General features: G+C 37.8%; 2 protein-coding genes across 5 annotated transcripts in view; one reads left to right on the top strand and one right to left on the bottom strand.

Moving 5' to 3' along the window:
* The window catches only part of LOC126823849 (protein BCL9 homolog), a 123,853-nt gene extending 112,463 nt beyond the window's left edge, over positions 1-11,390 (top strand). For all 4 annotated transcript variants that reach the window (XM_050552877.1, XM_050552878.1, XM_050552879.1 and 1 more), the window contains 5 exons: positions 1,313-1,500; positions 1,957-2,215; positions 3,799-3,861; positions 4,544-4,794; positions 5,684-11,390. In XM_050552877.1, coding sequence (XP_050408834.1) covers positions 1,313-1,500; positions 1,957-2,215; positions 3,799-3,861; positions 4,544-4,794; positions 5,684-9,172 — 4,250 coding nt within the window. In that variant the 3' untranslated portion in view covers positions 9,173-11,390. The remainder of the gene's footprint in view (positions 1-1,312; positions 1,501-1,956; positions 2,216-3,798; positions 3,862-4,543; positions 4,795-5,683) is intronic.
* Positions 11,391-12,000: 610 nt separating this feature from the next.
* Positions 12,001-26,461, bottom strand: LOC126823853 (uncharacterized). Its single transcript, XM_050552887.2, has 8 exons — positions 26,141-26,461; positions 20,089-20,135; positions 18,070-19,026; positions 17,049-17,202; positions 16,200-16,310; positions 15,580-15,717; positions 14,147-14,302; positions 12,001-13,534 (listed from the first exon to the last, which is right to left on the bottom strand). Exons 1-8 carry the CDS (start codon positions 26,226-26,228, stop codon positions 13,374-13,376), a joined length of 1,812 nt encoding a protein of 603 aa, XP_050408844.1. The 5' UTR covers positions 26,229-26,461; the 3' UTR covers positions 12,001-13,373.
* Between the last annotated feature and the right edge of the window lie 203 nt (positions 26,462-26,664).

Raw genomic sequence — 26,664 nt, 5'->3', positions numbered from 1 at the left:
ACAAAGAGTAGGGTCTCCCGTCCAACCTTGTGGGTTTTCTCCGGGTCCTCCAGTTTCCTCCCACTGCTAAAGACCTCTATGCTGCTAAAGACCCCTATCCCTATGTGCAAGCAAATTATTTAAATAAAATTAAACCATGTGTTAGTCCCAAAATGACCAAGTTTGTGTCAAGTGGATGTTAAACTAGATTTCTCTCACTCTCTTTTTGTTATATAGTTATTGTATATTTTCTGAAACTGCAATTCTGATTCATTTACAAATGTTATTCATGAATGCAAAATGAGGTCTGGTGTTTTATGATAATGGAAAGTACAGAGACTCATTGGGTATGGTGCTAGCTTACTGACAAGGAGGTCCATGGTTTTAGCCTAGAAAGTTCCTTGGGAGTTTTCCGGTCTGGTTTCCCAGGGTGAAAGACCTGGTAGTCGCTAAACTGAGGTTGACCCCAGTACTTGTTGGTATGCATGTCAAAACCAGTTGGAATTCATTGAAGGGTATGCAGAAAAGCCACTGTGAGGGCAAAATTTCCCTCATAGCTCAATGCCCATGTCCTTCTTTAAGACGTTGAACCCCATTTCATTTCATTGGTATGATAATACAGCCAATGACATTCAACTATAATCAACATACCAACAGTTGCTGATAACTGTCATTGGGAGTCGGTGATCGCACATTGTATTTCACTTATTAAATGAAAGTTACATGATATTTGATTAATAATAAACTCGCTGACATGAGTTGAATCAATAAATTTTTTATTAAGTAAAACATAGATATACGGTTGCATTGTTAACGTTTCTATTGTTATCAGAGATATATTTAATATTTATGAAACATATTAAGTCATTTAATCATCATGGTTTAGTGAAACATACAACGGTTGGACATAAAAATTAATTAATTTTAATAAATCATGTGTAGAATTAGTATAGCGTATGGTGTTTATATCCAAATAAATCCTTTTTTTACATCCAAAATTATCCGAAACATATTTATTATTTATGAAACATAACGTCATTTAATCATCAAAATTAGAGAGGAGAATGGGGTTTAACGAACTATGATACAGTTGTATCACGGATAACCAGGAGAAAAACCATGATGTTGGGCTGGTGCTTTTACTCTTTATCACATACAAGCTTGGCATCCAAACCAAGCCATTTGATTCAGTGACAGACCTTATGATCTAAAGTTTACGCATTAGACCACTCGACAACCCAACCTATTCAAATTATATGTAAAATTAGTATATATCAAAATATAACCCTTATCATTCAAAAAATATTTATTGTGTTCTTTTTATATTTTCCAGATCTCCGACTTTATCGAGAACATGCGAATAAGAAATGTGGAAAGAAAGTATGGGAAACGGTTTGTGTAAGCTTATCCGATTGGCAGATATTTATAAAACAGTTTCGAAAAACTACCAATCTACCAGAAAGGGATCTCTACAGATATTTAACTGAACAACTATTGCCTTTAGTAGAGGTTCAGTTGGAGGTAGGTCATTTTATTAACTTAGATCAGAAATATTGCGTCAAAAATGATATAAACGGCAATGGGGTAACTACCACATTCCCTGGATAGGGGCGAGTGGGAAATAATTTTACGGTAGTCAAGTTAGTTCCTCAGGATTGTCCAGTCTAGTTTTTCATTGTCAGTGGTGCAGGATGGAGGGCCTGGCAAGGAAAATGTCTTGTCATTTGGATGGGACAAAAAACAAGTTCCACTCATAAAATTGGTGGTAGGCATGTAAAAGATCCATTGACTTGGAGCAGACAGAAGTGCAGATGTATGGGCAAAAATTTCCCTCACAACACACTGCATGGCATATACACCTGTCTTCATTTACACCTGTCTGCTTGGTGCATGCTTAGTGCAGAAAAGTAGGATGTTAAACCCTATTTCATTACTTCTAATATGGTGTAATGTAATTTTACTGCTTTTATTTTTCAGAATAACCGGGAGAGTGACAAGAAATCCCTGGACATTCTCAAGAAAGAAGTGTTACTTAAAGAAGAATTCGAGTTGGCAGCTATGTTAAAAGACTCTTCTGACAATATGAATAATCACGAGGTTATTAGCCCAAACATTACTCCAGAAGCCAACCCTGAACTCAAGGAAATATTGAGTGACGATCCCACCCCTCCGAGCAGTGACAGAAATAAAAATAAAACACCAGTACCGATGGGGAAGATTACGAATGGAGAAGCAGGTACTGTAGTAATATATATATAGTGGTCGTGTTGTTAGAGACCTGGAATGATCCAGCTCCAAAACCCCATCATGCGCTTTAAATCATAATACCAGTCATTGAGTCAAGCGGCATAGTAGTCGCTGTCTAAATCTTATGAGAGAGAGAAATAGGGTTTAACATCCACTTGACACAAACCAGGTCATTTCGGGACCAACATATGGTTCGACTCCACTTCAATAACTCGCTAGCTTGTAGGGGTATTTAGCTGTAGGAGGAAACCGGGGTACCCGGAGAAAACCCACGGTGTTGGACAGTCCACCCAACTCTTTGTCACGTAGAAGCAGTGAATCAAAATCACACCACTTGACTCAATGATAGACCATTGAGCCCCCCCCCCTCCTCTAACCTTATGGGTTTTCCCTAAATATGCCTATTGCAGGTCCTTTTCTTAGCTTCAAATGTTATATGTAGTTAACAATAAAATGGATAAACGAGACTCGGTCTCATTTTTATACGCCCACATTGAAATGTGGTCGTATATTGTCGTCGCCCCCGTCAGTCCGTCCGTCCGGCCGGCGTCCACAATTACTTGTGGACGCTCTAGAGGCTAAAGTTAATATCCGATTGACTTTAAATTTATATACAGTGTTTAAGGCCATGAGATGAAGAAGCCTATTGATTTTCAGCGATTTCCGATAATTACTGCCACAGTTATGGCCATTGATCACTTCAAAAAATCTTGTGGACTCTCTAGAGGCTAAAGTTAATATCCGATTGACTTTAAATTTATACACAGTGTTTAAGGTCAGGAGGCGAAGAAGCCTATTGATTTTCAGCGATTTCCGATAATTACTGCCAGAGTTATTGCCCTTGATCACTTCAAAAAATCTTGTGGAAGCTCTAGAGGCTAAAGTTAATATCCAATTGACTTTAAATTTATACACAGTGTTTAAGGTCATGAGACGAAGAAGTCTATTCATTTTCAAAGATTTCCGATTAATTACTGCCAAAGTTATGGCCCTTGATCACTTTGAAAAAGTTTTAGTGTATTATCAATGTTTCTTTACCGAAAAAAGTAAAAATATGCGACAACACTTGTTGACTGCCTGGACGATTTAGCTGCTGTGGGCGTATGTTTCATTGCCTGGCAACCTATCTTTCAACTACTGCTCCTATGATAACAATCAGTTGATGCTACGTTTGGTCAAAATTTCAAAACCTTGTTAACTTAGCACAAAATAATGTAATTTGACAGAAATTGTCAATATGTTCTTTTTTCATTATCTATTTTATTAATATAATAATATAATGAATTTATAGAACGCCTGCATTCCAGTAAAGATTACTGCTCTGCGGTGCTAAAATATTATAGCAAGAATCTTGAATAAACTAATTATTTGGGTAAAATTCATAAAATACCAGACATCAATTGCCAAGTTGTAGATTCAAAAAAGAGGAATGAGGGGAGTCTGCCGGTATTATTTACTCTTGGAACCTGTTTTTGCAAATTTTCACGGCCTTCAGGGTTGTAGCAGGATCATTGTGATGTTAGTTAGGAGTATTATCTGAAATAAATGTGTTTTGTTTCGTTTTGTTATTAGATGTCACAATTAAAACAGAAGATAATAAGAATGTCAAACCAAATGAAAAACTGACTAATCAAGGTATTTATAATGTTTATTTGATTTTATTCATTTAAAAACGTTTTTGGAATCCTAATAAACAACTCTCTCGTAAGATAAGATATGAGTACCAGTCTTCTATGTACACATATTCATAACATCTAGCAGGAGACACAGTGGCCCACGGTGGCTAAGTGGGTAAGACGCTGGCTCGCTAGCCTGGAGGTTGCATGTTCGATCCCTCCATTAGCCGAAAAAGTTCATCAGGATTTTCCTATGTGGTTTCCCCCTTGTCAGTGATGCAGGACGAAGGGCCTGACAAGGCGGCTGTTTAGTTGTTCGAATGGTACAAAAAAACGAGGTCCTGAGTATACATTGGTGTGGACGTAAAAGATCCCTTGACAGTTGGAATTCAATATAAGAGTAGGCCATAGTGCCGCTGCCCGAGCAAAATTTCCCTCATAGCTCACTGTATGGCGTATGCCCGTGTTCATTAGCCCAGTATAGGAGCAGAACAGTAGGATGTTAAACCCCATTTCAATTCAGTGGCCCACCAACCACTGACTGGGTTCATTCCGAGAAAGCTTCTTGGGATTTTATTTAGATGTTGATGGAGCTACCACTGAAAAAATGTACTGAAAATAGAATCCATTACATTTTAGATTTGTCCATTGTATTTTCCTATCACTGCTATATAAATAAAATGTTTTTGTTATTTTTTCAGTGAAAGATGAACCATTTGCCCCAGTTTCGAGTAGTGATTATCCTAGAAAAACTACGCCAGGGGCACAGAGTGGTCCCATGAATGCTTTAGCTCAGATGACCAATGATCCACCTTTTATGCAGCAACACAGCCAGATTTTTGTCTTTCCTACCGATTTTGCCAACAGGGCAGCTGAAATGGTTCTTCAGGGTCAATGTAAAAATATTATAGAGTTCCATATGGGTAACCCAAAAACTAAAGAGTTTCTTCAGGTGTGTGTTATATTTTATTATATAAGGCCCTGGGGCATGTTTCACAAAATTTTAACTAAGATAAAATCCAAATTTTAATAATTTGATTGGATAATGTTAGATTGATTTTAGTGATTAGCCAATCAAAATTGAAGTATCTACTAAAATTTGGATTTTATTTTTAGTTAAGATTTCGAGAAACAGGGCCCTGATATGAGGAATGATTTGATATGCTATGTTTACACATTCTGTATAAACAAGTTTCCAAAGCAATGCTACAATAACTATAATTGAACTTGGTTTGATTAAAGGGACATAACTCTATTTTATACATGGATTCAGACCAGTAATTTCCTCCCCATTGTTGAAATCAGGGAATATAATTAGTTACCTTTAGTGACACCCTCTTTCACTAACACTTGGTGGTTGAATGGAATGTCATAAAAATACATTTTTGCAGTATTTTATTCTTAACTTTGATACAGGTGACTTTAGTCACTTAAATTGGTAAATATTATTGGGTTCTGTCATTGAGTGGAATGTGTGGTTTCGATCCCATGCATGATTAGCTATAACAAGCTATTGATGTAACAAAGGTGCATAATCGTATATATTATAGTGGGCTTATTGTACAATTAAAAGATGAAACAGGGGATTAATCATGCTCACTCACCTTGCATTCCATTGGATAGTTCACACTGATGTTTGTATTTATATTCATATCTTTCTCATTTTTTATCTATTTGTATATATGCTTGATAACGACTTGTGAAACCTTGTTGAAACGTCGCAGTGAAATAAACCATAGTAATTGTTATCCATAAAAGTGTGTTTTTGATTATGTTCCAATTACTAAATGCCATTCAAAGAATATAACCATAACTTATACACTTTCTTCTTTATTTTCCAGCGTAATCCTATGAAACCCAACATGAACCGTCCAACAGCACCTGGTGGTATGCAGCAGTTTGGAAATATTCGCAATACGAATCCGCACGCGATGAAAAACCAGGGCCAGGGTATGCCACCTGGTATGGTGCCGGGTAACAACAGTGTAGCTCAATGGGTGCAGCAACAAAACGCGCATCTGGAAGAACAAGGGATCATGAACAATAATCCCCTCCATCCAAACGGCCCACCATTTCCTCCTAATAATAATCCGCGAATGATGAACTGGAATCAAATGAATCAGCAGGGAAATATGCCTCAGTTATCAATGAACCAATTACCACCTAATTTTGATTTTGATCAGGACTTTCATTTAGGTGGTATGAATAATACAAATAATATGAACTTACTACAAAGTAAAGTGCCCAATGAAAACTTAACACCGGAACAATTGCAAAGACGTGGTGCTTCCTTAGCGAAACTAAGGAAATTTCAAGAAATGTTATTTCCGGAACAACGTGATGATGTGTTTATGGATGGTCCAGGTGGACCCATTGGGCCAGGTGGGCCCATCGGGCCTGGTGGACCTGGACCAACCCCGGGTCAGAATCCAAACCACCCAGGTATGATGCCTGATGGGATGTTTCAACAAAATATGATGTCACAACAACATGGCATGATGGGACAAAGTATCATGTCACAACAAGGTATGTTGGGAAACCAACATGGAATGATGTCAAATCAACAACAACAATTTTTAATGTCTCAACAACAGAACATGTCTCAGTTTGGACCTCACCCCCCTCAAAACATGCAAAATATGACACCCTCACAACGCGAATGGCATCGATTACAACAAGAGTTTTATAATTCTAAATACAAACATCAGCGCTTGGGAATGGACCCTGGTGGGGGTAATGGACCACCTCCTCCACCTTATTATAATCCTATGGAGCAAAAAGGAATGGGTGGACCTACCTCACCAAACATGAACAGACCTCACATTCAGGGCCCGGGTCCAGGCATGGAGCCAGATATGGGAAACTTTCCTCCAGGACCCATGAGGAGACCTATGGATCCGATGCAAGGTGCTATTAGTCCTAATTTTAATGGTGGTATGCCACCTCATGGCCCTGGATTTGATCAACATATGATGCCCAATATGCCTGGAGGACGAAATATGGCAACAATGCTACCACCAAGTAGGCGGGGTAAAAACTCAAATAATGTTAGTTTGTTTCGTGCTGGAAATCCTGAACAATTTTGTCCTGATGCACCACCGCGTAATGTGAATGGAATGAGCAACAAGCCACCGCCTACATATGCACAGGCACAAAAGCGTAAGAGAGATGACATGGAAGACATCTACAAAAATTTACAGCCAACACCCTCCCCTCAACAACTTAATTACTTAAACCAATTTGAGGGCCAGGAACTGACTATAACTAAACAGGCCAACACAGCATATCACGAACCAGGCATGCCTGGTGACCCTCATTCAGGTTTCTTACAAAATCAAGTGAACTCTCCCATGCATGCTCCTGGTATTAATAACAAAGGTCCTTTATCAAACTCAAGTCAGAACTCTAGTGCTGGACCTCTAGGTAGTCCTGGACCATTGCCAGGTCAACCAAACATGATGGGTCCTGGTGGTATATCTGGTGCTAATATGAGATTATCCCATTTTGATCCTCCTTCCAGTAATAATATATCAAGTGCTCCCACAACTCCTACAGCTAATTCATCCATGTCACATATTACCTCATCAAGTATAGTGAACCTTGCAAAAGGTGTGGAACATTTATCGAATAAAATGCAACAAAATATGATGCAAGGTGGCCCTTTCCACAGTATTCAAGTTCAGGGTCAAATGAACAATAACAATAATAACGGTAGTAATTGCGGTACTAATAACAGTGGTAATAATAACACCAATAATAATAATAGCGTTAATTCATCATCACAGGTTGGACAACCAACCACATCATCTAGTGTTTCAAGTGTCCCACAAACTCAGAGTACGCCCAGTGTTAATAATACCTATGTGAATGCTACAATGTCTATACAACAGTTAAATATACAAAGTGTCAATGCTCCAAATGGACAGGGACCGGGTTCGGGATATAACCCATCCATGCAAGTGCAACAAATGAACAATGGTATGTCAAATATGCCGCCAGGTGCACCTAATGGTCCCCATAATGGCCCACATAATGGTCCACATAATGGTCCCCATAATGTGCCTTCATCAATACAGAATCAAGCATCAATGTCACAATCATCTTCCATGATGTCAAGCATGGGTCCATTACCTCACGATTTACCTTCATCACAAGGACATCCTGGACACATGCATGGCCATGGGGGGCCAATGCCTCATGGTAGAATAATGCCTGGTGGCCCAAGTCCAGTTTCCATGTCCCATCCAGGTAATTCAGGACCCTTTTCAGGTGGTTCAGGTCCTCTTCCTGGGCCTGCCATGACAATCGCAGCCTCTATGTCCCAGTCACAATCCATTATGGTCAACAGTGGAATGGGACCAGGATCAAGGCCAATGGGAAAGTCTCCAGGATTCTCAAGTCCACCACACAGTGCTATGGGAGCAGGAGGAGGACCTAATAACAATCCTATGATGCAACAGGGTAATCGCATGAGTTCACCAAACTATCCACCGAATTCTGTAGGAAATGCTAATGTTCAGATTCAGGCCAAAGCTCCAAACACCATTCAGTATCTACCTGCTCATCCACCAAATAATCAACCTAATGGAGGGGGCCCTTCAAAAAGGCCACCTGAACTTGAATTTATGCAGCAGTACATGGATGGCAAAGGCCCTTCTTCTAATCTCAATTACTTCCCACCAAATCAGAATCCACAAATGCGACCTCCCGGTGTAGGGTCTCCTTTCTCAAGCCAGCAGCAACAGCACCAGCAACAGATAGCCATGCAGCAGTCTATGATGATGAGAACTAGTAGTACACCAGAATTCCCAATGGGTGCACCCGTTGGTATGCAGTCCGGTCCTATGCAAGGAATGGATATGCCAGGCTCAATGAATCCAATGTCTAATGGTCCTGGAGGAATGAGTAGCATGCCGGAATCGATCATGGCTGGAATGGGCATGAGTATGGGCAGTTCTATGGCTAACATGGGAGGTATGTCTCCAATGGTTAATGTGATGGGTAATGGTCGTCAAGTCAATCCAGGAATGGTGAACAATGGACAGGACATGATGAGAGCGTCCATGATGCAATCCCAACACATGCAAATGCAGGGTCAGAGGTCGATGGGTAACATGCCACCAGGGATGAGACCATCCAACCCAGGGATGGGAATGTCAGGAATGATGCCAAACAATCCAGCGTATGGTCCAGGACCAGGTCCACAACAGATGTATCCTCAACATATGTATAATCAACCTCGTCAACCGCAAATGTCGCCTATGGGTATGATGGGAAATCCTGGGCAACCATATCTGGGCATGATGTCAAACATGCCCGGTCCCACGTGACATAACTAATGGAAATTGAATGTATTACTTTCGAATCGGTTCGCCATAGAGTGTTTGTGATACACAAGTCTTTTTTCTTGTGAGTGATTTTTATGAATTTGTGTTGAAATGTGTGATCAGTGAAAGGATTTTGTGCTACACTAGCGTTTGCTTAGTTTCTGATATACATCATGTGATACACAAGAACTTGTTACATCACATCTTACTAGAACAACTAACAATGTGACCTCATCACCTACGTGTTTTGAATAAACTAATAAAAGGTCGAGTTTTGTGAAACATTGAACTAAAATATTGGACTAATCTCGGATGAATGATAAAAGTCAAAGCCAGATCTTATTTGTAATATAAAATTAAAAAAATCATGTATCGTTATATTTGATTAATTAATTAATACCTCAAAGGTGTTGACTTATATCAAAGGTCAAATCAAAACTGATTTCATATCCAGATCTATATACATGTATATAGTATATTAAATATATATATATATATCAACTTATAATTTTTGCTCAAAACCGACTGATCTCTTCCAACTTACGTAGAAGATGACAATTCGACGAATTACTAGATTACTAGAACTTTTTAAAGTTCATTTCAAAGTATGTGGATTTGAATCATATAGCCGAACGCGAAATTTTAAGGTGTTATATTATGGACCTCGTGAATTTCGTTTCGCTTTTTCGTAAGAAAATAGTTTTTTTGAATGGAAGATACCTACATTCATTTATTATTTTAACCCAGAACCTCTAAATATATATATATATATATATATGTTGTCAAATGCTGCATGTTAAGTTGGAAGGGGCATGACTATAAAACTGGTTTGATTTGATTTAGAGATTAGGATGCTTTGTTATGCGTTGAAATATTTTTGGGCAACTAAAATGTTCCTTTAAGCAGTGCTCTTGACTTGACATGTCTACTCACTTTACATATCAATTTAATGGCCTTCATCAACCTGATATTCTCTTGAACATGTATTAACGATTACCTGAACAGGTATTAACGATTACCTGAACGTAGCTTTGGCCATTGTTAAGAAAAACATAGTGCACGTGAAATCAGAAAAGAAAAAGAGTTCAATCGACAATTGGGTGAATAATCATATTATTTATACCCTTTTTACGTGACCACGAGTTAAATGGGATTCGTTAGTAAATTTATTTAAATGTTATTGCTTGGAGTCCATTTATTATAAATAAAATCAGCAGACTGTTGGTAGCAAGACATGTGGCTGGTGTTAAAAAGTAGGATCATATGGTCAACGAAGTGAAAGGGGCAGTACATATTCCGAATGGAATAATTATGCATTGTTGGATATTGGCCGGGACCCCTCATTTCGCCCGGTGTTAAATGCTACCCAGCTCAAAAGATATTAATTGGCATAATTTTGTTTGTTTTTTTCCTTTATGTTTTGCACTAATTGGTGCATGGAAAGATGGAATATTGTTGATATGAAAGAACTGTGCAATAAAATTGTAAAAGGAATAAGGATATGAAATGACAGTGTATATATTTAACATGTATATTGACAAAGTTAAAACATTACGCAACCTGGCCTTCAGTAACTATTATGTATATTCTTTAACAATCAATTTGTAGGGAGTTCTGTCTTCTCTGCGCTGTTTACTATTTAAAAGTAGTACATGTACCTTAATGGGTCCTGATTCAAACATTCACATGATTCCACTCCCCTTTAATTTAACTTAGTTTAAATCATTCATGGAATTTTCAACACACGATTTAACGACATTAAAGCTGACATGAAGTTGAAAAAAAAATGTATTATCACCGAAATTTTTAAACATGGTGAAAAAAAAGAAAGTTCGCCGCTCGTTCAATACAATGAAATATAACTTTTTGATCGGAGTTAACTTTTTATTTTAATTCATGTCAACTTTAAGTTTCTGTAGAACTATTTGTATACGGGCCCCGATTTTGTACAGAAATCATAAATTGTAAGCTAGATAGCTACACGGCGTAGTAATACTGTACATGTTTAATACAGAGTTTATTTTTGATATATTTTATAATAATGTTGCTGACCGCTAGACGTGTGAGTTATTACTATATAGAGAATGTTATAAGAACAGTGTAAAAATGTACAGGAATTTTTTTTTATAATGGAATGCCTTATTAATCTAATGACACGGTCTGACATTGTCTGTCGGCTGATTGTAGATAAAATAATTCTCAATAGAAAAATGAAGTTGCAGTTATCGTTCTTGTTATTATTTGCTTTGAGAAACTCCATCATGAAATGCAGGACTGTCGCGCCCCACCCATCACAAATCTCACCATGTAGTGCAGAAACTGGCCTCGCCCTACTCATCACACATTGACCATTTAGTTCTGAGCTGGTCATGCCCCATTCATCACCAAACTCACCCCGTTTCACCAGTTATTAACTTGACCATGTAATGCAGAACCGGTCCAACCCCACCCATCACTATAGGGTCGTCTTCTCATATAAGCAGTACTCTAGTGATATATACGACAATGACTATTAGTTGTGACAACCAAACACCGATTTATCAAGAAAATCCACACTGTCTCTTTCGTGATATCACTAACTCTTGACCAGGAAATGACTGACGTCATCGCAGCCATCTTGTAATTCTGACGGCATATCTCAGTCGCATTTCCTCCATTAGTTTGCAATTGTCCAAGGGACAAGCATGCCAAGTTTAATGTCGATCGTGCATGAAAATGGCGGAGCAGTAGGCTTTTTTTTCCGAAGAGCGTTGTCCCTTAAAACAACAAGAACATGTTGGGTAGCACTTGAGGATCAGTTCCTGTCTCCGAAAATAAAATAAAGCAGACAATTTTTAGGTTAGTAATTTTTTTTTATTAAACCTAATATACAAAAATATTTACAACTAAATAATATAAGCTTTCCGAATTATGAATATGCAAACTCTGAAGACAAACAACACCGTATTCTTGTATGTGAATATGAAGTGCGAATTTCCAATGTTGAGTTGTTTCAACTTTGTCTAATCTCGATCATTCAGATTAATATTCGTAGAGTTGGATGGTCAACATTTGAGAATAACTAGGTCATTGGCTAGATTATCCGGTCTTTTACATTATCATGAACAAAATATAAGGGAGGTAACTAGCTCTAAAACAAGATGTCGACGCCCGTGAAATTAATCTAAGAATTGTCGTATCTGAAAAATCTATTTATAATGCCTGTTCAATATCGAACACTCTTATTTTTTTTATTGTAAAATTTCTCTCTTCAAGCACCATGTCTATGTTTTTTTTTATTAATCCCATAATTCGTCGTCACCATGACTTTAGCTAAAAAGTTCCATTGCCCATGCGTAACCGGGAGTGGTTTTTTTTAATGTGGTTGTTTATCCAGTAAATTTCGCCAAATGTTGACAACCGACCCAGACCAGACCCTCCGTTGAAGTCTTGGAGGTTCTGGATGGCCGAAACTAAACTTTGTCTCGTCTGCTGAAACACTATATCTATTTCCTCTTGATAGGAATTAGCCGATTTAAAGGGCAAGGTCAATAATTTATGGCGTTGTTTGCACGTGATTAATTGTGAATATTATCCGAGAAAAAGCACAATGGTAAACCGGCTTAGTCTAATACAAATTTGGTTGTGAATATTCAATAACGGATGAAAAAATTGTAATTCGGTACTCTTCGCTAATTCGACATAAGTGCCCCATTTCTCAGTATGCACTCTTAAAAGTTTAAAGAACTGGTTAGTTGTAATGGTTCCTGATTAATTGATGCCCCCGATCGTGCCTTTTAAATCCAAAACTCGTGATTAGTCTTTGACATTCACGGAACCGAGACTATGGTAATTGACGTATAACCAATTATAGTCAATTCTTGTGTTAAGACGAAGCGGTTAGGGTGCTGCAAGAAGTCATATGGAAGTCTATTTGACCACAGCCTTCGAAGGTGTACATTGTATTATATGTAGAAAATATATTAATCATATCCAGAAATAGTTCAGTTGAGCTCAATTCTGTACATGTATTAAAACTTAAGCTCCTAATCCGATATATGAACCACCATGAGTAGGCTAATATAGGTATTAAAACAATGATTACAGGTGTCATGAAAAGATATCTATGGCCATATAGTATTTACAAAGCGTCAAATTCAATATTATAGCCTATATAATATATACATAATAATGTATCATATAGAAATATAATATGGTAGAGTGGTTAACCCTGTTGATAACGGCGACACGTAAAACAGCAATTTTCAGCTACAGCAGGATTAGACTGACATTGTTCCATGGAGAACTGACGAATAAAAGACGTACAGTTCAGACTACCAAATCGTCCAGTATTAAAAACAACTGGACGGTCACCATACTCACAACCTGGAAAAATGGAATTTACTTGATTATTCATACATTCAGCATTATTTAATATATACATTGATAATTTATCGATTTTGTGATTGACTACACTTTTTTTTAATCCTTTGTAAAGACTACAATGGTGTCACAGTTGAATCTCTATAAGGAATATCCGTTCAAAACGGTTCACATCCATTCAGTACCCCTCGTCCCCACCCTCACTAGTCAGTTTTTCGGAACAAAAATATCACCCCATGAAATTAGCCCAGGGGCCTGTTTCACGAAATTTTAACTAAAGATAAAATCCAAATTTTAGTAGATACTTCAATTTTGAGTGGCCAAGCACTAAAATCAATCTAATATTATCCAATCAAATTACTAAAATTGGGATTTTATCTTCGTTAAAATTTGGTGAAACAGGCCCCTGGTGTCTTCAAACGCAGCTCAAGATGCGTTGTCACGATCAACACAATACATGAAAATGAAATTTGGTTTAATACCTTACTTTTCTGCAACAAACACTGTAATTAATACGCCTTGCAATAGTGATGTATGGATTACATTCCTGGGGTCGCGGGTTCGATTCCTGTCACCATCGCATTAGAATAGAATACACTATAAAATGGGACTAACCTGGAGTCGAATATTGTCCAGAATAACGACTTTTTATTCTTTCACAGGTTTGACAACATAATCTTTTAATAGGATCAGAATAACAGTTGACCATTACCTCACCACTAGGACCGTATCGATGACATAAATTACTGTTGTGGTCACCCCACGGACATTCTAAAATTGAGTATACAATATATTTAAGTCCGTCATTAGCCCAAGTATATTAACGAGAGGAAGGTAACCAATCTGATTAAAACACAGATCCTATTTCGTTTCGTTTTTTTTATAGTTTAAAATTTCGTTTTACATGTCTTTACAACACTATTATCTGGAAGCGTTGTTATAGTATTGGCGTTTTGGTTGAAAGCAGGGATAAGCCAATGCAACAGTCTGTTACGTGTGTACGGCGACTTCTTGGCGTGTCATGCACGGAACTGTGGGTAAACCACTAGAAACGCCAACGCTGGTTGATTAATCAATGTCTGACGTCATAGGGTCAAAAGTCGCTCGTACGATACCTAACACGACCTTCCAGTACAACTTGTCAGATCTTCATGTAGTGTAGGCCATCGAAAGTATAATAAAAAACGAAACGAAATATAGATCTGTATTTTAATCGAATTGGGAGGTAGCCGACTACGACATTGCCTGGACACAAGGTAAACCCTTCTATATTGTATAACCTAAGTGGGAGCTTTACATGTTTGACTGTAAAGATAGATGAACATATCGATCCATAATTACTGATATTTCAAACCCGCTCACGGGATTCTAAAATATGTTAATATATTATGTACAAGACATTCCATAGAACACAATTATAGCTGCATTGCTCGAGAATGGCTGGAAAATCCCAAAATATTCAAAATTAGAATAAAAATTCAATATTGTTCCATTTCAATCAATATCCGTGTTGTTAACTTGCCGTTAAATTATTTGATCCCAATGTCCAATATTTAAGGCACAATGAACATTTTAAGATCACTACACGTGTTGGCTATGGTTTTTTGTGCCATTTGTTATGAACAAATACAAATTATCCTGCAAGACACGATTCACAAACGACAAAAGAATATTAAAAAAACGTGTAGAATGAACTAAGCAGGCATAAACGACTGTTGTTAAATTTGGACAGTTCACGTATTTCAACGAACATGATTAGAAATTACAATTATTTATATACATTTATGTGTTTTTTAGACCCATTTTCGTCTATTTTAAGGTTCCGAAGAATAGAAAATGAAATGAAATGGGGGTTTAACGTCCTACTGTTCTGCTCCGACTGGGCTAATGAAGACGGCATACGGCCTAGTCTTCTATGAAGGAAATTTTGCCCGGACCGCGGCACTATGGCCTACCCGTACACCGAATTCCAACTGCCAATGTATACACGGGACCTCGGCTTTTTATCCCACCCGAAAGACCCCTAGACATATATATTCTAAACATACCTTGATTATTGTTGTCCCTAATAGTTTTACAGGTAGAACAACAGAATCTGGCATTATCTGGTACATAACATAAGCTAGGGTTATCTCTAATCTGTTGACATCTGGGGGTCATATCACCATATTCACAACCGGGTTCACCTGGGAAACGGACAGTTACATTTATAATAAAAACATACTCGATACTCAGAAAGATTGATTGCCAGGCAACGAAACACACCCACAACAGATAAATCGACCGATCAGTCCATAAGTTTGTCGTGTGTTCATTCTTTTGTAGGTGACGGGAGCTTTTACAGGACAGTAAAAACTGACCAAGGGCAACAATCTGTAGGGTAATTGTCAGGAACACGACCGCTTCCAAGCTCTATAGAACATACACAAAGCATGTAAAACTTGTTAAATTTCAAAATCAATAGGATTCTTCGTCTGATGAATATATAAATTTCAAGACCAACTTTAGCTTATAGATTTTTCAAAGTGGTCAAGGACAATAACTTTGAAATTAATTACCAGAAATCATCGAAAAGCAATAGGATTCTTCATCTCATAAACATAAACACTGTATGTGTACGGACTAATCGAGAAGAATTTGACTACCACGTAGAGGCCCAAGTCATTACCTGTCCTGAATCTTTCACAGGATTCACAACATCTTTGACTCTGGCGAAGATCATAGCAATCAAATCTCTGCATCTGTCGACATTGATAAGAATGGTCGCCATATTCACAGCCTACAACAAAAGAGAGCTGATTAATATAACTGGCCTCCCTTGGCTCTTAGCGGTCAAAATGGAATTAACTTAAGACGCAACTTATTACCACCTGGCCTGTATACAACCGACACAAACGTAATACTACTGCATGGTTACTCATCATAATGATAGCAACATGTCATTATCAAAAGCATAATCGAGTTTGTTTGTGCTGGGAATAAGAACCTTCTGAGTAAGTCAATACAACCCCGCCCCAACACCCCGTTTAATATAGTACTATACATTTAGAGGAGAAAGTCACATCGTAACTGCGAGGGAATGGGTTAAGACAATTAACTGCTTCCCCTAATTGCAATGGCAATTTCTGTGGACTTTTTGGTCGAAGAAGGGTGTTTGATTTCTATTTTCTGCCAGGTTTGGGTGAATATTCATGATCAAAATGTAAACAGACATGAATTAATGAAATAACACACGAAAAGGATGTCACGGCCTATAGATTGCTTTGACCAGGCATAGAAAAAGGATGTCACAGCCTATAGATTGCTTTGACCAGGCGTAGCAAAAATCTAGATAATTAACACCCTTCAATATTATAAACAGATATTGGGCTCTTTGTGGTTATACATATTTAGATGATCGGGATGTTCAAACAGATGTCTGGGTTCAAGTAGGATTAAAGGGAGGTAGGAGATACTTAAACTATTGGCTTCGAGGAGTTATTATATTCATAAATGTCAATATATTGGATCAACACACCTAGTTTTCCAGGGTTTTTCAGTGGTTGACATCTATCACAACATTCTCTGGAGGTGAACTCATGGCGGTAACAAATTGAGGAACCATATTGATTAATAGCTTCGGTACATTCTAATCCATTTATTCTCAGACGAACACCGGTCGATGGACAAACCTGGTAATAAAATAATTCATTTATAATCAATACACCAGAAACTAAATGAGGTGCCGCATTTACACCAGACTCTGAATACCCTTTTTTCTTTACTCCTTGTTTCAGCGATCGTGGCGATTTCTCCATCCCCAAATCCCTCGGACCCCGTTATCAACAATTTTAATTCATCTATAACCAATACACCTGAAACTAAATTAGTTGCGACATTTACACCAGAATCCGAATACCCCTCTTTCTTTACTCCTTGTTTCAGCGATCGTGGCGATTTCTCCATCCCCAAATCCCGGGGATCGCAGATTCGGATCCCGTTATGAACAATGTTGATTGACAGATATGGTTATAACCCATAAATCAATAGATTTCTCAATGTAGGGGATTTAAACAAAAAAGCTTGACATCTTCATTAGCTATAACGATTTGATTACCTAATAGCCAAGCTGGGAAAGTAGTATTTATCTTAATTAAGACGAAAAGACGTACAGTAATACTCTCTGATCATCAAGTTAAACATCTCCAATCTTACCACAAATAAACTGATATTCAGGGACGGACCATACTTCAGGGGCTAATTCATTAATACACCAATCCAATTTGTTTTCTTACATCAATTTATAACAATATTCTTGAATGGCCGTATTCTAGAGACTCAATCAAATCATGCTTACGTCCCGTCGAATTAATACGACTTAGTGACTAACTTGTGAAATACACCAGTCCAATTCGCTTTCTTACATCAATTTATAACAATAATCTTGGATGGCTGTATTCTAGAGACTCAATCAAATCATGCTTACATTCCGTCGAATTAATACGACTTAGTGACTAACTTGTGAAATACATGCATAAAATAATAAAAATATCACTTACTGAATCATATAACGGATTTGGTGTATATGCTGGTACACTAGATTGAGGAACGTATGATCCACCACTTGGCACATAACTTCCACCACTGGGCACATAACTTCCACTGCTAGGTACATAACTTCCACTGCTAGGAACATAACGTCCACTGCTGGGAACATAACTTCCACTACTGGGAACATAGCTTCCACTGCTGGGAACATAGCTTCCACTGCTTGGGACATAACGCCCGCTGGTGGGAACATAGCTTCCACTGCTGGGAACATAGCTTCCGCTACTTGGAACATAGCTTCCGCTACTTGGAACATAGCCCCCCCGTGGTTGGTAACCACGACTATACACACCTTGCCCGGGCCTTACAGAGCCTTGCTGGCCGTTGTAACCATACACAGGATATGACTGACCTGTTTCAGATCCTTGGACAGTTGGGGTGTAATATGTTCTTTGGCCCTGTCCTTGTCCGGTGTTAGATCCAGTGGTAGACACAGTGTAACGTTGTCGTTGCCCGGTACGTGGATATTGTCCTTGGCTGGTACTTGTGTATTGTCTTCTAGAAGAAGAAGAAGACGAAGAAGAATCACCAGTTGATGAAGATGATGATGAACCCGGATCTTCAGTGGATGGATTAGTCCTGCTTGCTTGTCGTCGACTCTCTATTCTGGCCTGATTACGCCGGTTTGCCTCAGCTATCTCTTGGTTTCTTCTTTCAACCTCAGCAATACGTTCTCTGCGTCTTCTTTCATATTCTTCCCGTTCCCGTTCACGCCTTTGCCTCTCGTAGTCCTGACTATCATCGCTGTCTGCCTGTGGAACAACACCTACTCTAGCGTTAAGATGTGACTGTACAGTTTCCGGAGAACGATAATAGGTACCTCTTGCAGAAGTGTCTTCTTGATCAGATGACTCTTCCATGTCGCTTGTCACAGGAAGTGGTGCGTCGCCATGTGTGTATGGTAAAGGCTGTCGATATATAATTATACAAAGTTAATAAGAGATTATCATCGGACTCATTTTGCAGACAGATATAGCTTGTGATGGCTTGTGAGTCAAATTAACATATGATGATTCCGGGGTGCTCACCAACTGATTAAAATACAGATCTATATTTCGTTTCGTTTTTTTATACTTGCAATGGCCTATACCACATAAAAAACGTAACGAAATAGGATATGTGTTTTAATCAGATTGGGGTGCTCATACACAAATCTGAATATTCTGGAGATGGTTTTATTACCAGACAATATCTAATAGTGCATGTGGGATATGATGGGATTCATCGGTGGGTGCACATGACTCCTTTCGGTCTTCAAAATTAAAATATATCTATTGTATATGTTTACTGGACACTTCTATTTTCTGCAGGAGTAACAACTCTTCCTTTTCATTATTCCGTAAATGTAGGACACGCCCGAAGACCCATGACAAATAAAGTAGTCTATGTCCTGAATTATCAATAGGATTAATCTTGTTCTACATGACCGACACCCATGTAGCCCAGTGATTAGCTCATCGATATATATGGTTAGCCCCCATACTAAACTTAGGTTACCTGTCTACAGTTAGCTCCGATTGAGAACAGACACTAAGCTAGTTGATCGACATTTTAAGTACTAAATTGACGATTTTAATCGAAAACACTAACTTCGAGAATTTTGAGAAGTATCTATTTTGCGCCCATTTAATGAAATTGAGTGGGTTTTATTTAGCCTTTGTGTGTATGCCAGATGTGATAATGTCTAGAACCGCATTACAAAACAATATACTACTTTTTGGATATGGCAGCCATTCAGGACAGAGATCTATTCTCGAAGTATGAAGTAGATGGATCACTGTGTGCAGAATGAGTAAGCCCCAAAACAAATAAAGAAGGCTATACCATGAATTATCAAGACCGTTAATCTTGCTCTATATATCTAGGACACGTAATGGTAATGGTAAGTCCCATGACAAATAAAGTGGGCTTATACCCTGGTGAATCAAGATGATCAATATTGCCGTATCTTGTTAAATCTGATAGCTTACCCTCATAACGTCTCGCTTTTGTAAAATATGTTTCAATAATATACCACCTAGAAAATAAAAACAAAGGAATATATTTAACATTATTTTTTAAAATACATCAAAGGAGGTAAGTCGCTAACTCAGTATGATCCACAGTCTTCATTGCAAACACGACTTACTGGTCAATTTAAATCAACATTGATGTTGTTATCTTATCGTGAAATATCCGATATTAAAGACACAATGAAAATTTTAAAATTGACACACGAATCGCGTGCCAGAATGCTTTTGAGTGCCATTTCTAATGAAGCGACTAGAAGAACGAGGCTATAAACATACCCCACAGGAGAACACTGCAGGTGTATATTGGAATAAACAGACACCAAAAACTGCTATTAAATTTGCACTCTTCGCGTATTTCGCCGAATATAACTGATTAGAACTTACAGTAAAAACTAAGATAGGTTGCCAGGCAACGAAACATACGCCCACAGCAGCTATATCGTCCGAGAAGTCAACAAGAGTTGTCGCATATTTTTACTTTTTTCGCTAATAAAACATTTATAATACATTTAAATCTGATTAAGAGTTACAACTCATTAAGTAATTATCAGAAAACCATTAGAATTTGTTTGGTTTTTTATAAAGTTCTGCCCCATGCTAACGTTTCGTATACGAAACTTTTAAAAACCATGGATTTAGTAGTTCAAGTCATAAAGATTCATTGAAAATCAATATACTTGTTCGTCTCAAGACCTTAAACTCCGTGTATCAATCTGAAATCAATCGGATGATAACTTTAGACTTTAGAGTGTCACAAAGTGATCAAGGGCCATAACTTTGACAGTAATTATTGGAAATCGTTGAAAATCCATAGGATTCTTTGTCTCATGACCATAAACACTGTGTGATCAAGGGCCAGAACTCTTGCAGTAATTGTCGGAAATTGCTGAAAATCAATAGGCTTCTCCGTCTCGTGACCTCAAACACTGTGTATAAATTTAAAGTCAATCGGATATTAATTTTAGTCTATAGAGCAATTGTGGACGCCGGACAGACGGACGGACGCCCGGGGGCGACACCAATATACGACCACATTTCAATGTGGGCGTATAAGAACGATTAGATGTAAATCAGATTATTTACATTAATATGCCATTATTAAATGCGATGGACCCATTTGTGTCCACTTTAGGTGCCAATGAATAGCGATTTAGCCCCTTTAATGTCGTGATTAACAATTTAAAATAGTTTGAAATCATTTTTTTCATTGTTCTGACCTATCTTGACTTTCAATGTCTAATTTAAGCTACAGATTATGAGTTCAGCTTGTCTCATTCTATTCATTCATGTCATGGATTTGAAACATTGACAAATTATTTCGACTAGTGTTTCAATTATAACTACTTCTAGAACTTCCAGAATGTTAAACATGCACAATGATTGATTAGCCTCGCATATTCCTTAAAAGTTCAACGGATTCCTTAACGACCATTGCGTGGGAGATAGGCATTTAATTACAGGGTTGTGGCGCAATATGGTGTCAATGAACGGCAACAGAATGATGATGGGGTGATATTAATCCGTGTGAATCGCACATAATACATCGGGTACATATTGTTTTTCCATTTAAAGTGTTTTTTAAAAAGATAATAACGGATCAGCGATCCAAAGCTTTCCAGCGGAAAACTAGGCGACTAGGCCTTGACAACATAAAATGAAATGAACTGGAGTTTAACGCCTTACTTGTCTGCACTGACAGGGATAACGAAGAAGAATGTACGCCATACGGTGTCCAATGAAAGCAATTTTGTCAGAAAAGTGGTGCTATTGTGACCGTGAGGTCCGTCAGATATTACAAGAGTCTGGAATGGTTCTTCAAATCTTTAATACTGGAAACTTATAATAACAATTATCTACATACACTTACAGGACCGCGGATAACCGACTAGTACCTTATGCTACTAAGTCGGATAGACCTAAATGACTGACGTATCAAGTACAATCACATATTTATATGGAATTATTTCTAATCACTTGGCTAGATGAAGTGTTGACATAAATAAGCATTGATGTAATAATGTACAATATAAGAAATAAAACAATGGTAAATAAAACAATTAATAGATTAATCATACGATTGGCATGTTCACCAGGCAGGCCATATTGTCAGTTACTTTCTATCTATAACAGTTTTATAAACAATAAGGGATTATAATAAATTAACATGTCATTAGGATTACATAACATTTCACCCTTGGCTAGTCACCTTTTAATAGCACACGTACAATTATTGTTTTAAAGGAATAGAAAAGTTATTGTCCCGAGAGTTTAAATAAATTCAATCTGAAGGCTTTCACTTTTAAAATTAATAATGCATTAACTTAAATATTCAAGATTTAAATTATACTATAACCTGCACGGTTATACTATGGACTACTCTTATTTTTAGGTTTCTGTCAAACTATCTCTAACGTGCTGTCACTACATTCTCCAACTCCACCACCGCCCTGCATTGCAGATAGGTGTGTGTGTGTGTGTGGGGGGGGGGGCTTGGAAATCCCGGGGTATGTTATCGGCTAACACCGCATTCGAGCCTGGAATCACACGGCCAGTGAGCTTGCTCAATAATCACGACACACCGTGATTCTTAAGCGATGGCGTGAGTCGTCATGTTACAATGGATCAGTAGTATCAATGAACTGCCCAGTCCATATCAAATTTTGCGTTTGTAACAAAAAATCAACATGCTACACTGTTGATACAAATGGGGTTTAACGTCCACTCAACACAAACTAGGTGATTTTGGGACTAATACAATAATTCGCCTGCGCGTATAGGGGTCTTCAGCAGTGGGAGGAAACCCGAGGTCCCGGAGAAAACCCACGAGGTTGGACAAATTGCGAAAGAGGAATTTTAAAGATGGATTGTGTCCATATGTTTATGTTTTTTATCTCGTCAGGTATTTTAAAATTGCGACTATAGCAAGAAGGATATGTTTGATAGTGGGCTAGATCTATTTCTTAAGACCACCTCCAGATTTCGTCATGTTCGCTAAGATGTAAATAAGGTTAGGGCACGTGATTGTTGACGAGATTGTGGGTTAGGTTTAAGAATTTGGGGGAGAGGTTAAGTCTCCACATAAGCACTGACCTAGGATGATGAAAAATTAGTTCGTGATATTTCCTAGTTTTATTAAAAATACATACAATACATTAGATTTATATACAAAGGGTTACGGCTAGGTCAAGGGTTAGAGTTGGGGTTAGCGCTAGGTTTACATATTGTGACTTTTGACCAAATCTGGGGATAGCCTTAAGAAATAGATCTAATCGTCCAACACATTAATTGTTAATACAGATAGTCGTTATTCTGTTAATCTGAATCCTATCGGTGATTTTATAATGTAAAAGGGTACCAATCTCTTCAGCTTTAGAATTACCATCAATTTCACCCGAATCTCGCGCCTCCACGAAGAGAATTTACATTTCGTGGTACAGCTAAAAGGGGTTTGCCTTTGGTGAGATCTATTTTAAGACCCCCCGGATGTAAAGTAGGTCAGACCAGGTAGCTAGGTAGGTTATTTCCAAATTCACCTATTTATCCTAACTGCAGGTCAAACGGGTATAGTATTGTACTGTGTTCAAATATGCCAGGGGAAACCCAAGACAAAATACATACTATCGATAGGCCGAAATTCCTTGGTGAAATTTGCCTTTTTAATTCTGTGGTGTACACCCCCTACCCCCTCCTACCACACAACTTTTAGCGTTTACTCACAGGATTCAACGCCTTTTAAAACCGACATCCGAATCAATACAGTATCGAGTGTGATAATTTTGAATAGCAATTTGTCTGTTTTGCAATGTTTAATAATTGGTTGCATGCTATGACTTTTATCAATGCGAAAATTGGCAAAAACTGGCTTTTCGGTGGCAAGGGCAATAATTCTGCATAAAATAATCTTGTTTCTGTTTAATTCTGAGCGTCCCCTCATATCCACTCACAGTGCTCTTAAGCGCATACGTTTTTGAAATGATAAAATGTTTGTTCGTGTAAATTATCTAGTAACGTATGTTTATTTTAAATCCTGACAAATTTTACTCTAAGTTGATGACACGATAATATTATCGACTATATCAGTTTATGGCTGGCTTTAAGACTTTATTTAAACGTTGGCTTACTGATAACTGATAAGAACATGTTTTGTCTAGATTTCTTACCGACTATACAGTGTCGGTGGCCTTAGGGGTGTGCGAACCGCGCGCTTGCTGAGAGTCCACAACTTGTGGGGGTGGGGGTGGGGGTGATGGGGGTGGGGTCAACATTTAACAGAACATTTACCACCGATGTTAAAATTGAATATTTTTTTTTCATTTTCGATTGAGCGATTTAGAGAAATGACACATTATACCAATCAGTTTCACAGAGGTTTTGCTAAAGCGGTCTAGCGAATATTGACTGCTGATCAATGTGACATTACACTGTTAAAGATACATTATGTGTGATTAGATTGTAAAAGAGCTGGTAGTTCTCACTATAATAGTTAAAGGCTAGATAATGTAAAGGGAATTTGCTGAAAATTTCAGTCAAATTGATCCACCCTGAACCGAGTGTTTAGCGATTGAATATTGGGCCTAGCCTCGATCATCATTACTAAAGTCGGTACGATAAAAAAACCCATAGTCTCGATTATCCAATTATTTAATTTAATTATCAATGAGTGTTAGGCAGCAGATAGGATACTAATCCAGAAAATATCGCAGGCTAGCGATGACATCCAGAGTTGATTATGTTTGGATAAGTTAATTAATGTCTAATTATTAATTTAGATAACATTTCAGGTCTAAAGAAAGACGTGCAATTGGCAGATTTAGCTCTTGCATAATGTATGTGTAAGTAGGACCGCACTACACGCAAAACAAAACGTTACTGACTGCTACCAGATTTTCTCAAATAACTAGCTCTCTCAGTGTTTCTAAACAGAACAAATAACTCCTATAGAGTAATGTAGAAGCACTTTACTTATTTAATTGTTTACTCTATCCTAAAAATAAAAATAAGCAGACTGTAGAATTATAATCTTTAGAAACAAGGGTGGCGGGAAAACAAACATATAATATGATATATTCCAATGTAGTCAATCAAGTATAATATCCTGTTTCAACATAATACTGTAATAACACAGTTACAGATGGTAATATTTGATATTTTAACTATATTTAACTCTTTTCTGTTTATATTTATATAATGGCGATAATTATTTTTCCATATCTTTTAGTTCAAAGAAACTATAGACACGGGTCTATATTCGGCGTTTTAGGGCTAAAAATATATATATGTGTGTTGTAACCGCTTTGATTTATAAAAAAACTCTGTGCAATGGGATGTCCTTTAGCTCAAAGGGGCTAGAGATAGGTCCCAACTCGCCCTTTTTATAGTGAACATAACCCCTTTGCGAAAGGACAACCAGGCGTGACGGTGAAATAGAATGTCCATTAAGCTTACAGAAACTAGAGGCGGTATTAGTTTGGCAGAAAACAGTTCCTGTAACCAATTTGTTTTACAAAAAGACAACCAAGACTTTCGGCGCAATGTAATCTTCATTGGCTCAAATTTGAATGGCCAAATGATTAGCGCGTGCGTGTTGTATCATAAGGTCTGGCATTGAGGCAACTGGTGTGGTTTCGATTCCCCGGCTGTATGTGACAAGGAGTAGCTAGGGTCGCCTGTCCAACCTCGTGGGTTTTCTTCGGGTCCTCCGGTTTCCTCCCACTGCTAAAGACCACTAGACGCGGAAGTGAATTATTGAAATAAAATTGAACCATATGCTAGTCCTGAAATAACCTAGTTTGTGTCGAGTGGACATTAACACACACATCCCCCCTCTCCCTCTCTCTCTCACTCTCTCTCGCGCGCGCGCTTTTTTGTAAAACCCCTGATACGAAACCTGTCACCCGTATTTTGACACCATTAATGAATGCACGAACATCTGTATAAATGATCTGATAATATAAAGAAACATTTATCTCAACAACAATAGCAAATAGATCGTTGGCCTTAAAGATTTTACCTTCCTCTGTTCTGTATTCTTCTATAGCCTCTCCAAACGAACCCTCAATTAAAACGGCTAATCCTAAATATACAACGGATAGATACATTTTGGTCTATTTCCTTTTAAAATCCCTCAAAAAAGAAAATCTTAATTAAAACACTCAAACTAGTTAAATTAACACGGATTATCTACAGCACCAAATCCTTAAGTATCCAGAAATCAGAGTAATAAGTATTATTCACTTATGTTAAAGGCATTGCTAAACAAGAAGCATTCTATGTTCACGGTGTGTGTTTAAAACAAGTGTGAATTGCGCCCTCATTCCAACATAGAAGTGGGTATATGTAGGATCAGGTTGCAGACAGCGTTAAATACTTTACCATGATTTGGACCCTATAGAAGCATAAATCATACCACCACTAAATAAATATTTTCTTTGAGCGAGAACCAATTAAAGCTAAGGATGAATGAATGAAGTTGCTAGTTTTTTTCAGACCAGATCCTGTATCTGAATGTTTGACTAGTTGCCAGTGTGTTGGTGT

Source organism: Patella vulgata, chromosome 6 (genome assembly GCF_932274485.2).
Source record: "Patella vulgata chromosome 6, xgPatVulg1.2, whole genome shotgun sequence".
NCBI classification, from domain to species: domain Eukaryota; kingdom Metazoa; phylum Mollusca; class Gastropoda; family Patellidae; genus Patella; species Patella vulgata.
This window is presented reverse-complemented; position numbering and strand designations above follow the sequence as displayed.